Source organism: Gracilinanus agilis, chromosome 4 (genome assembly GCF_016433145.1).
Source record: "Gracilinanus agilis isolate LMUSP501 chromosome 4, AgileGrace, whole genome shotgun sequence".
Classification (NCBI taxonomy): domain Eukaryota; kingdom Metazoa; phylum Chordata; class Mammalia; order Didelphimorphia; family Didelphidae; genus Gracilinanus; species Gracilinanus agilis.
This window is the reverse complement of record NC_058133.1, coordinates 315,177,757-315,191,650: the sequence shown is the minus strand read 5'-3', so window position 1 is coordinate 315,191,650 and position 13,894 is coordinate 315,177,757. Positions and strand designations below refer to the sequence as shown.

Sequence of the window (13,894 nt, the reverse complement as noted above, 5' to 3'; positions counted from 1 at the left end):
TTCACCTTCTTTGCCTTGTTTTCCAGCTGGTCTGTTTTGGCTTTCAAGACTATTTTCCTGTTTTAGTTCATGTATTTCCTTTTTCCAATTGTCTTCAGCCTCTCTTGATTGTTTTTTGAGTTCTTGAGTTAATTGAATTTTGAGGTCTTCCAAAGCCTCTGTCCAATTCGATGGAGTTTCTGTGTTTTTTCTTGGTGTTCCTTGATTTTCCTCTAATCCATTTGCTCTTTGTTCTTTTCCTAGATAGAAGCTGTCAAATGTAATTTCTTTTTTTTGTTGTTTACTCATGTTTTATCCTTCTTTCACCCTGTAATTGACTGTAATCTTGGTCTGATTATTTGCTGGATCTGTGGATTCACTCAGTGGCTCAGTAGATTAGTGAGATTAGTGAGCTCTGGGGCCAGATCTTTCCCAGTTGGTAGTAAAAGCCAAAGATGTGATTTCAGCTACTTTCACTGCAGTCTATGGGGGAGGGGTTTTGGAGTTTCCCAGCCCTCTGAAGATTTCTTTTCTGCTGTATTGATAAGATTAAGCCCCAGTGGAGTTGATCTGCAAAGCTCTATGTGCCCTGAGGCCAAAACCTCTAAAAAGGGGGGGCAGCATTAGATGGAGTGTTTGGCCCAACTCCTTGCACTTCTCCTCCAGGTATCTCCCTGCCATCTGTGATCAAAGCCTTGAGTCTAGCACAGCTGGGCCAGCAAGGCACTCCCTGGGGACTAGAGCCCTTGGCTGTCAAGAGGTTCCAGGATCTTCTGGAGACTCAGTATATTAGGTGGGGGAGGGGACCTTGGATTTTTCCTTTCCCCTTGAACCCGAAAGTTCAAGAGTTCAGGCTTTTTTCCCCTATACCTTTTAAGTTGGGTTTAGTGGGAAGATCTCCCTGCTCTGTTCTGTTGTCAGATTTGGTTTTCTGTCCCCTTGAAGCCCCTTGTCTTTGATGGATGTTGAACAGTTTACAGAGGTCTGGAGCCTTGCTGCTTCTGAGCTACCATCTTCCCAGAATCCTATAACCAAAAACTTTAAGGGAATTTTTAAAAAATCCTAAAATTAGTTACTAATGTTTCTGAATATTTTAAAATTTTGACAAGGATTTATGTGATTGCTCTAGAGTTATTCACAAAATATTTCATTCATCACAACTCTGAGGTAGGTAGCATGAGTATTATCTATACATTACAGATAAAAAAACAAAGATAACTTAAATGACTTGTCCAAGTTCACACAATTAGACATTGTTAGAAATGTAATTCAGACTCTGGCTTCTTATACTTAAATTTCGTGAGCTTACTATTATACTCTCCTGTAACTAAATCTCCCCAAAATAAAAATGTCATTATTTTTTTAAAACAAAAATTTATTCTGCTCCCAGTACACTCAATTTTTATCATTATTATATCTTTACATAAAAAAATTGTCTTTTGAAAAGTACTCCAGTTTTTCATTTGCTTATTTTAATGTTTTCCATAGAAACTATATAATTGGCTAAATTTTCATTCTTTTATTGTTATTAATGTAATAAGTTTGAGTTTTGAAAATCAAGAAATTATGTGTTATCTGTGATATAATTCTATTTATATCTTCAAGATTCAGAAAAAATTTACTTTAATTCTTTATAGTATTTTTTTATAAAACTTTTCATATGAAGTGAAGATTTTGCTCTGTTGTTTTTTTTGTTTGTTTTGTTTTGTTTTGTTTTGCAGGTACTGCAAAGCCTAGAAACTGGCCCAAACCAGTGTATATGTTGGATAAAGATGAAGAAAACAATGGATTCATAAATGAAGATTTTATCGTATGGATGCGTACTGCAGCATTACCTACTTTTCGGAAACTTTATCGCCTGATAGAGCGAAAGAATGGATTACATCCAACTTTACCTGTTGGACAATACCTTTTGAAAATCACATACAGTATCCTTTTTTGCTACTTTTATAGAGTTCAGACCTATAAAAAGGCCTTTGATATATCATTAAGTCCAATCTTTTATTGGCCAAGCAATTTTGGTTTTTAATTTGTGTAACAAATATTATTTTTTTATTTTTATTTTTATTAAGGATATAGATAAGAGTAGACTTTCTATTGCAATTGCACAAATTTTAGATTTCAGAGAAGTTCCTTGAATATTGCATTCATATATTATATTCCCAACAGTGCTTTAGGCCTTCATGCATATTTCATGGGAAAAGATATTTAAATTTCATTCATTCATTAATCAGCATATTACCTACATATGTGTATTTTGGTAACATGCTAATTTACATATATTTGTATATTAAATGTATTGAAAATTCTGGACCATTTACTGTTTATCAGTGTTTAGGAATTATGGATGAGTTATGGATAAGGACTGGACCTGTGATTTCATTAATTCAGGAAACTCTCGGAGGAGGAAACTTCCACCAACAATGCAGATTGGCACCCTGTGTACCATTTATAATCTTAAGTTGTCCAGAACACTAATGCCCAAGGTCCCAGAGACAGTAGATTTCAAATATATGTCTTAACTCAGGTCTTTCTGACTTCAGTGGCAGTTCCATCCACTATACTACAGTGTCTCTCTGGATGAGTTATTTCATTTGAATGTAGTTAACCTATTTCATGCATGCTTTGTTTAAATTGTAAGAAACCTAAATTTTTATTTTTGTTCTTGTAGCCACTACATCTCTGCAATTTAAAATGCTAATTCATCCAAGGGATCCAGATAATCTCTCAGTATTTCCTTAAATTTCTTACTAGTAAAGTAAGCGCAGTTAGGTGGGTGCAGTGAATAGAGTGTAGGTCCTGGAGTCAGGAAGACCAGAGTTGAGATCTGGCCTTAGACACTTACTTAACAACACATATACAGCTATTGTGACCTTAGGTAAGTTATTTGCTTTGTTTCCTTTCATTTCCTCATCTGTAAAATGAGCTGGAGAAGGAAATTAAAATACAGTATCTTTGCCAAAAAAACCTCAAACAGGGTCATGAAGAGTTGGACTTGACTGAAATGAGAAAAAAAATTTTTTTAGGAAACTTTTCAGTTATTAATGCCCAGCAAAAAAGCAAATTAATATTGTCAACAAAATCAGTTATAATTCCTTACTTCCCTTAAGTATCATTATTAGATGTATTTTTAGAGATCAAAAATATTATTTTCTTCAATGATTGCTACTCTTAATTTACATGTTTGACTTTTACATGAATCATTTTATATGTGTATATCTGTGTATCTGTGTGTATGTGTACACACATACCCGTGTACATATATATTTCATCAAAGGCCATATAGTTAAATTAATACCTATTAATGTTTTCAAATGAAGTGCTTCCTTGAGTTTTTATGTCTGGAGTGACTAGTGAAACCATATAAACAAAATATATTTTATTGTAGTAATAATAAGTACTCATATAGATTGATATAAATAGGTAATACTTTAAGATATGCATTTTACATATATTTTATATATACATATATATATACACACATCTTAAATGAGAAACTGCATATATGTTCACAGTTTCCTTATTTTTATAATTGAACAGTGTCTTCCTTTAATATTAAATACATATAAAAATTGCTTTTTTAATATCCACTACATCCCCCCCAATGTTATAACCATCTTAAATTACAAAAAAGAATACATTTTTAAAATGGCAAACAGAATAACTATATTTAAAAAGTTTAAAGTCATAAGGTGTCTGCAATATTAAAAGAATGTTTTCCTTGTTTTTACATGTAAATATTTTAGTATTTTCTGCTGAGAAAAATCTCATTTCTTAAATTATTATGCCACAGTACTACATAATCCTTGTGGTTAATGAAAACATCATAAGCTTATTCACTTATATCCTTTCCTAGACCCATAACCTAGCATGTCTGATAATTTTAGGAATCTCAGAATTTATTTTCCCTTAGGTATTTGTAAAAAAGTTCCATCGTAGAGCCAAAGTGCAACAAATTAATAATGCTCATGAAAGATAAAAATATAGAATGCCAACTTAAGTAATATTTTCAAAATAAGCTAACTGGTCATAAAAAAAACATTCCTATACAATCTTCAGATTATCCAGTACATACTTTTGATGGACGAAAACGGATGATCTTGAGCACCATTTCATGGATGGGAGGAAAAAATCCATTTTTGGGTATTGCTTACATCACTGTTGGATCTATCTGCTTCCTTTTTGGAGTTGTACTGCTAGTAATTCATCATAAATATGGAAACAGAAATAATAGTGCTGACATTCCCAATTAATTTTGTATTCTGAAAAGAAATCTGCATGTGCGTCAAGGCCAGTCCAACCCAGCCTCCCTGTTGAATGCTAAGTGTCTGGTTAGTATGTCATTTCTGAAGCTGGCTGCATAACTCTTATTTCCCCCTAATTTTTAAAATAGCCTTGTCCTATGCTTCGTCAACGTGGATGACTTGTGAAAATATGACGGGTATCTCAACAGAAACTAGCTGTAGCTATATTGATCATATCAACACTGTGACTGCTAAAATGGCTTTTTATGTTTGCTTTTTATTGGCTAGGCCACATGTTGTATACAACCTCTTTCCTTTGTTATGTATCTGCTGCTTTAATGTTTGTGCTCTGTGGGTAATATTATATACATATGTAAAGCTGTATAAGTATGCTTGTATGAAGAAAAGGATGACAAGATGTATAAGAATATATTATGACTTTAGTATCTTTTCGGGAATTGAAAGATTATGAGAAGATAAACAGAGATAGATCTAAATAAAACATTTCTTCTCTTTTGTATGTTGTGTGTATAGGCTTCAAGTACAATCTTTGTTAAGGTGGATAATATATTCAATTTATCCAGTAGAGACTTAAGTCAAGCCTAGCTCTAATGTAATAGGACATATTTAACATATATAGCATAGGAATAAATGATTCGTGACATCTAAAGAGATATGGTCACTTACCTTCTGGATAGAATTTAAAATTTTAATTTCCATTTGTTTAAGTCAGTACAGCCAGGTGTTCCAGCTAACTAAATGTTTCACATTGTGGTCATTTCCCTTCGAGCTTCCTCTTCACGAGAGAAGAAAGAAGAGAAGCTGAAAGGGGAAATAAGTACTCTTTGGTAGCAGAGCTATACCTTCTGTCTGAGGAAAAACCAGGTTTAAGTACTCAAAAGTGGTTAAGATTTCATTACAGGGGATGTTTAGCATTGAGAAATTTGCCTCACCATTGAACTCTCTCAAACTAAGTTTATTTTTACAGGTAAGTGTTTTGACTTGTATAATAAAGCTGTAGTCCAGAACACATTAAGAATATTAATCCTTTTACCTAGGAATTATTCCAATTTCATAGTTGTGAAGTATGAGTGTATGTTCAACCTCTTGTGTAATTATAGATGCCAATTCCTTTGATTGGATTTCCTAGGAGTAAACTTTAAAAAAATTTCTTTAAAACTGACTGATTAAATTCTGAGGAAGATTATGCATATAATAAATTATAATGTATATGGTGGAGGTTATTTTATATGCAGCTATCTTGGTAAATTATACATATTCAATATTAAATAAATGCTGTAATTTGTTAATGAAACTTATCTTGAAGTGAATGTAAAGTTATTTTCTACATGCATGAAAATGTATGTTTTAATTAATAAGAAAAGATGGCTTAATTAAACTCATTCTGTTTTTGTTTACTAAATTTAATCTATATATATCTGTACATTTATATAAAAAAAAGGTATGTTTATTCTGAAGTGGTTTATCCCATGGTTATGTTTTAAATCAAAAGTCTGGGTATTTTAGTTTTCATTAAATGTATGCTCATTCAAGAATATAATGATTGATAGTATAAAAGATGCCACACATCTTAATATTTTATATAAATTCACAATTAGATTTCATGAGTCATACACTGACCTGATTCATTCATAAGAAAATGATTTGCATGGCATCCTTAACATGTGACTATCACGGAATCTTTCAAATATCTGACTTTAGCTATATGAGGTGTTCTTTATATGGAAGCCTTAAAAAAAAAAAGTTCCCCAGATTTTGTCACTTGTCTTCATCGTTTGGAACATCCCACATGATAAGTTATGCCCTATAAATTAACATTAATAAGGGATTCTTTCTTTCTTACTTGTACAAATTGATAGCAAGAAAAAATATCTTCCATCTTTTACTCTAATCTGAGGGACTAGGGTGCCATTAAAAGACAAATAAAGAGTTTTTCCATAAATGTCTAATATATATTGAAGATGAAATCCCAAAATGGCTCTGAAGTTTATTCATTTTACTGATAGATTTTAGTCCTTAATCCTCTTTTATCTCCTCTACCCTTCATCTCTCCCTTTGAGCCATATACAAAATTATTGTTGCCTAAATCTAATGAATATGTAATATTTATTTGGTTTCTGTGAAGGATAAGGGAATAGAAATATCTTTTTCTTAAAAGTTTTATGCCTGTTTTGGGGCATTCTGCTTTCAAAAAATTAAACTTAATTTTAAGGCACCTAATTAGGCTGGGGAAGATTAATAAATATATTATAGATTGTGTGTAAACTTGCAGGAAATATTTTGAAGTGTTACAAGGTTTCCCATTTTAAGTAGTTATGCAGTAAATAAAGGCTTAAGAAATTTCATTTAAATCATAAAGCAGGTTTTTTTAAAAAATTGGAAAATTATTGTATATTACTTAGTAGAGGAATACCTAACCAAAGGGAGAGTTAAGTTGGAATATAATTTGTTTATTGACTGGTGATGAAATTTCTTTGTATTTTTGAGAGATTACTTTGTTAGCATCTGTTACAGCTTAATAAAAACAAACTGGATTTACTTTGGTATGTTGGCCATGTCTTGTTAATAACATTTATTGATGAAATTCAAATACAACTACAACCTAAGCTCAAAGAATAAATATAAATAACTTCTTGCTTATATTTCATTTACTATTTTTAGCACTTATCTTCATTTTTAAAAATTATAGATATTTTAAAATAGATGATACTAATATACTTTAATTTTAGGTGCTACAAACTGAACCATAATTGCTAAGAGGAGTGAAGGAGAGGGAATTGGGAGCATATTAGGATTTCTATGTTTAAAAACTGTTAATGATACCTTTTTCTTACCTATTTAAGAAGTGATCAGATTCTCACTTGAACTCTAGTCATACTGTTTAAGGTTCTATTAGTTTTTAGAGTAAAGACATGGGAATGGAGAGCTGAAGAAGGTCTGAGTTGTGGCATATAGGAAAGGTTATTTGGGATTGAGAAGTGTGATTATGCTTTTGAATGAATGGAAAAAAGATGTTAATGAATGGGCATCCAGATTGGCCACTCAATTTGTGGTCTCCTGGATCTTCTAATACCCATTTTAGGAACACTGATTTAGCATTATCATATGATGGCCATGTTGGTCATTAAGTAGCCATAAATGTAGGTTACTGAATTTTCTGAAGTCATGATAATTTTTTTCCCTTCCACCAATCTTAGTCCAGTGTCTTACCTTTGTGTGGAGATGATTCTGGGTTATTATCACAGACTCTGCCAAGGGAGAACAAACTCAGTTTATCATTAAGTTTAACCCTGGCAATGCATGAAACTGATAAAAATTCAAGAGACCCTAATTCTGTACACTTCAGAGACAGCAGTATAATGGCATAAGAAGGTACAAAGCCTGCAAAGAATTGCATACTTCTTAGTCTGGCTACAACATTATTTTAACTATTGCATTCTAAATATGTGATTTTTATAGAAAAAACATTGAGTTGACAAAACTACTAGAAGAATTGAACTATATACATACTGAAAAGTTCATTTTAGTTTTATTATACATCCAAATATAATTTTAAATATAAACAAAACATTTTGTGGACCACCTGACCATCTCATCTTACTTTACACACATTGAACATTAGCAAATCAACTCTTATGAACATATCTTTGGCTTATGTGTCAGTATCTCTATGCAGAAAATGAAGTAAAAATGACTCAGTGACTTCAAAGCCAAGTTGGGTTGAGGGGAGAATAATATGTTGGAAAATGGATAAGAATTAAGAGATGAAACTTAAAAATTGCACATTCATATCTTGAATACTTTACAAAAGGATTAGATCTACTTCAATACTACAAAATATATTTTAAAGCAGCAATTATCTAAAACATTTGGTATTGCTTAAAAAATAAAGTGGATGAATAGAACAGACTAGGAAAGGGAGAGTCATAAATAATTAATCTAGTTTGCTAAACTCTAAAACAGTTACTTGAACACACTATAGGAATTTCTGGGAGCACTGGAAAGAAGTTTGGCAGAAATTAAGTTTATGTTGATGCCATATGCCATACTGTACATAAATTAAAAATGTAAACATGACCTGTATATAAAAAAATCATACCACTTTAAAAAATTAGAAGAGAAGTATATCTTGACCTTCATTTCTTGATTTAAGAAATAAATGCTTAACCAAAGATTACTTTAATAGCTAAGTGGAATATGGACTGGAATGGGAAGAGGCTTGAGGAAGAGACCAACCAGCAGGGTATTTATTAAAAGCCTGGGCATGAAAGTAATGAGGACCTACACCAGCATGATGTCAGTGTTAGAAGAGAAAAGAGGGCATGTGTGAGAGATGTTGCAAAGGTATAATTGACTGGACTTAGCAATAGATTGGATATTGGGAGAGGTATCATTGAGGTGTTGAGATTGATATCTATGTTGTGAGATTGGATCACTGAGAGGATGTGGTGTCCTTGATCTTAATGGGGAACTTTTGAAGGGGAGTTGGGAGAAAGATGACTTCAGTTTTAAACTTTTGTGTTTAATATATCTACAGGACATCCAGTTTGAGATGCCCAATAAAAAGTAAGAAATTTATTTCAGAAGTTAGAACTGGATAAGAAAATCTGAGAATCATTAGCAAAGAGATGATAATCAATGGAATCTGATGAGGTTACTAAGTGAAATAGTATGATGGAGAAGAGAAGAGCACTGGGGGATGAGCCCTGGGAAACATCCAGTTAGCAGGTGTGAGTTGGAAGATCCTGCAAGGAGCAGACAGGAGAACCAGGAGAGAGTAATGCCAGGAAAACCAATAGAGAAGAGAGTATCAAAAAGAGGAGGTTCATTGGCCATGACCGCAGAGAGGTCAAGAAGGTTGAGGATTGAGAAAAGACCATTAGATATGACAAATAAGAAATTAGTGGTAGCTATGGGGAAAGTAATTTTTCTTCAGTGGTAAGATTGGAAGCCAGGCTACAGAGAAGAGTGAAAGGAAGTAGAGGCATTGATTGTAGTCAGTTTTCTCAAGGAATTTAGCTACCAAGGGGAAGAAAGATATAGGATGATAGTGCAGCTACATGGTCCAAGTGAGGATGGGGTGGTGGTGGATAGATAGGAGACATGGGAATGTTTGTAGGTAATAGGAAAAAAGTCCATAGATACTGAACATTAGTGAGAAGGTGGGGAAATAGAGGAGACAATTTACTGGAAAAGATTGGATGGAATGGGATCATCGTACATGTGAAGGATTTACTTTGGTGAGAAGGACCACCTCTTCATGGGAGACAGGATTAAAGGAAGAGATAGAGGGGATTTGAGTGATATGAAATAGAAAAAGGAGCTCTCTGCATATTGCCCCAATTTTTTTCTGTGAAATATTGGAATATTCTCAGCTGAGGGGGAGGTTTGAGGAGAGAACAAAAGGTATGGAAAAGCTACCAGAGTGTGTGGGATGGTGAATTAATTCATGAAGTCTAAAATGATTGTGTTGCCTCAGTGAACTCTGTTGAAATTATGTATCAAGTTTATAGTGACCCAGTTGGCACAGTTTCATGATAAGGCTTTAGAATATAAGAGAGACATCAAACAAATACTGTATATAAGACCAAAAGCAGTTCTTCAAGTGGGCAAAAGATATGAGTATATAGTTTTCAAAATAGTTGCAAACTATTAACAATGAAAGAAAGCTCCAACCCAACAGTATCAGAGAAATGTAAATTTAAAAAACAAAATTCTTCTGCTTGAGATTCACATGTTCAGCAAATTGGCAAAGAAGACAGAAAGTAGTAATAGACAATATTAAAGAAGTTATGGAAAAGCAGGAATAATTATAATGTATTGTTGTGGATCTGTGAATTGGTACAACCATTCTGAAAGGCAGTTTGGAATTATGTTAATGAGGTAATTGTCCATACCTTTTGAGCCAGGGATTCTACTGCTAAAACTATTCCCTAAGGAGATCATTACCCTCTTCCCCCCAAAAGGCCCCATTTATAGCAGTTCTTTTGTGGCAGCAAAGAACTAGAAACAAAGACACTTATTAAAGAACTGCCAAAAATTGTGGTACATGAATATTATGGAGTATTACCATCTTATAAGAAATGATGGATGGAATGAGTAGAGAAGTGGAGAATATCATAATTAATCCATAAGTAGGCTGAGCCAAGAAAGCACTATATACAATATTAAATGGAAAGAATAGCCACAGAATATTTGAAAATGAATATTGCAAAATTACAAAGAATAAACTTGACTTCAAAGGAGAGATATAAGATGTCACTTCTCCACGTGTGGAATATTGCATATACTGTAATTTTTTTTGATGTGTTGATAGGTTTTGTTCTTTTTTTAAATAATTCTTTGCTATAAAAGATGGCTGTCTGGAAGGAAGGGAGGGATACAGGTAGAACTGGGGCAATGTAAAAATGAAGCTTCATAAAATTTATCCTAGAAAAAGAATTGAGGGGCAGCTGGGTGGCACAGTGGGTAAAGTACCAGACCTGGAGTCAGGAGGACCTGAGTTCAAATCTAGCTTCACATAATTCCTAGCTGTATGATCTTGGGCAAGTCACTTAATCCCTTAGTCTAGTCTTTGACCTTCTATCTTAGAAAGCAAGGGTTTAAAAAAAAAAGATTTGGGACATGCTATACAAGATAAACACTGAAATAACACTTGGCCCCACAAAAATGAAACCAATTATATCTTAACAGACAGTAAAGTACTAGTTACAGAAGCGAGATTTCAGATTGTGTAGTCAGATCACAAAATTAAAAAAAATAAAGATCGGACAATCTGTTCTGCTCAGAGATTAGAGAGGAACATTGTACTTGGCCTTCATGACCTCATTACCCAATGTACTCTGTGAGGAAGAGGCAATGCTACTGGGATAGATGTAATTGGAGACATGTTTGTATCTAACCAAATGCATACAGAAGAAATCCATGCCAGAGATAACATTTTTATAGGTACAGAAAGATAAATTTTTAAGATATTTCAAGGAAAGATCTTTTTAAAAATGGAAGCTATGAGAATGATCTCAAGGAGATGAAAGACATTAGCTTCCTTGCCAATTCATATATCAACTTTCTATGAAACACTTATGATCTGTAGATCATACTTATAGATTATCATTGATGAAAATATGAAAACACAGTAGGAGATGCTTATGATCAGTGTTCCTCTATCAACACTGAGAAAGATAAATCAAAGAGGTGCATTTGTCAAAGGTGCATATTGGGGTCACGTAGATATCCTATACAAAGTACAGGATACAAATATGAAAAATACAAAAAATAAGCATTACTTATGTGGAGAGAATGGTTCTTTAAATGTTCCTGTTTGTGCATAGCACTATGCTTTATTCCATTGAATTCCAGAATGCTATATGCTACCTTCAATAAGTTCCAAAAGTAAGATATTTATCTGTCCATATTCACTGGAAAAGAAACCTGCATAAGGAAATATATATGTTCTTGAGAAGCACTAAAAGGAACTATTAAAAGTCCACTGTATTTACTAGAAAAATTTTTTTTATCAAACTTAAAAGATAACAATAATATAACACTTTAATTTTAATTTTTTTTTTACAATCAGCAAAAATTTCCCTTTCCCTTCCATCTTCAATCCCCCTTGCAAAGGAAAAAAAAGAAAAACCATTACAAATGTATAACCATGTAAAACAACCAATTTGGCTATGTTTACCAGCACCTACAGCCCCTTAATGCTCAGTCTTTACTGATTAGATGAATGGCATGTTTCATCTTGAGTTCTCAGATGGTGGTTGACCATTATATGTTAGGAGAATAGAGCATGCTTTGCCATGAGTCCTCAAAAAGCAGGTAGTTGTTATGTTGAACAGAGTTCCTAAAACTTTCAGTCTTTGTTCATCTTTATTAATTGTTCTGTGATTTGTTCTTTGTCTCACTCATTTTTTACTATTAAGTTATTTAGTTTTAGATTAATTTTAATAATTTCTTCAGTGGTCTTATTGACTATATTGTGATCCATAAAAGATGTATTTAATGTTTCTGCTTTTATGCATTGATGAAGTTTTATGCCCCAATACATTTGTCAGTTTTTAATTTTTAATTTTTTTAATTGATTAATTAACAGAATATTTTTGTATGTTTATATGAATCATGTTCTTTCCCTCCCCCCTCCTGGAACCAACAAGCAATTCTAATGGGTTTTACATGTATCATCATTCAAAACCTATTTTCATATTATTAATATTTGCAGTAGGGTGATCATTTAAAGTTAACATCCCCAATCATATACCCATTGAACCATGTGATCAGTCATATGTTTTTCTTCTGAGTTTCTACTCCCACAGTTCTTTCTCTGGATGTGGATAGCATTCTTTCTCATAAGTTCCTCTGGACTGTTCTGGGTCATTGCATTGGGGCTAGTAGAAAAGTCTATTGCATTTGATTGTGCCATAATGTATCTGTCTCTGTGCATAATGTTCTCCTGGTTCTGCTCCTTTCACTCTGCATCAATTCCTGGAGGTTGTTCCAGTTCACATGGAATTCCTCCAGTTCATTATTCCTTTCAGTTTCAATAATATTCCATTTCCACCAGATACCATAATTTGTTCAGCTGTTATCCAATTTTTTCATTTTCCTCTTTTTCCAGTTTTTTGCCACCCACCACAAAGAGCGTGGCTTATAGTCAGTTTTTTTGTGAAGGTGCCCTGCACAGCTGAGAAGTAGGTACCCTTTATTCAATATTCTCCATACATCTATCATATTTAACATAAAATGTTTTTAATTTTTAATTTTTCCAATTACAAGTAAAAACAATTTTTGACATTTATTTTTTTAAATTTTGATTTGCAAATTCTATCCCTTCTGCCCCTTCCTTGAGAGGACAAGTACTTCCATATAGATTATACATGTACAGTCATGCAAAGCATATTTCCATATTGTGTAAATAAAATTAGCTCTAGTCCATTCTATAGTCAAAACTCTACCTACCTAAGATGAGGTCATTCCCACTTCCCTTAGTGGGGAGGGGAGACAAGTTACCCACACGTGACAATAAGTAACAAATCAAGAACAAGGGACTGCCCTTTGGGCAGTCCAAAATCAGTGTAGAGACTGCCATTTGTCCATTTGAATTAGAGGTGGACCCACGGGAAGTGACAAAAGACACTATCTCTTTAAGTATGTTGGTTACTTCCTGTGGAAGCAGTTCCTGCCTTGAACTTGGTGCTGAAGGAGCTCCTGAGACCACAGACAGCTTCTACTCTGTACTGTCACGTGGGCAAGTTAGGCTGACTTCCTTGGCCTACCTAGACTGCTTCCAAACTCTGCCTTAAATAGGCACTAGCCTATCTGGTTGCTAGGCCTTGAGGCTTGCAGCTTCATTTATTTAGCCTTCTCTCTCTGTCCAGGCCTCTGCAGGCCTGGACTAGCCTCTCCCTTTTTCTTTATTCCTATACCTTTACCTTCCTGATTGTAAAATAAAGTGCCTTAACCCAATGCTGACTTAGGTTTGATTTAATTACGAAATCAACCTGAATTGTTGATTCCTGGCGGCCACACTTTAAATACATATCTATAAAATACCTAAATTTCCTTCTTACAATATTAGCCATTTCTGAAAGAACACACAGACCAAAAAACAAGAATAAAGTAAAAAAAGTATACTTTGATCTACATTCAGA

General features: G+C 33.4%; 1 protein-coding gene across 2 annotated transcripts in view; it reads left to right on the top strand.

Annotated features, from left to right (window-relative positions):
• The window catches only part of TMEM30A (transmembrane protein 30A), a 59,691-nt gene extending 52,908 nt beyond the window's left edge, over positions 1-6,783 (top strand). For both annotated transcript variants that reach the window (XM_044676111.1, XM_044676110.1), the window contains 2 exons: positions 1,701-1,907; positions 4,039-6,783. In XM_044676111.1, coding sequence (XP_044532046.1) covers positions 1,701-1,907; positions 4,039-4,232 — 401 coding nt within the window. In that variant the 3' untranslated portion in view covers positions 4,233-6,783. The remainder of the gene's footprint in view (positions 1-1,700; positions 1,908-4,038) is intronic.
• The last annotated feature ends 7,111 nt before the right edge of the window (positions 6,784-13,894 follow it).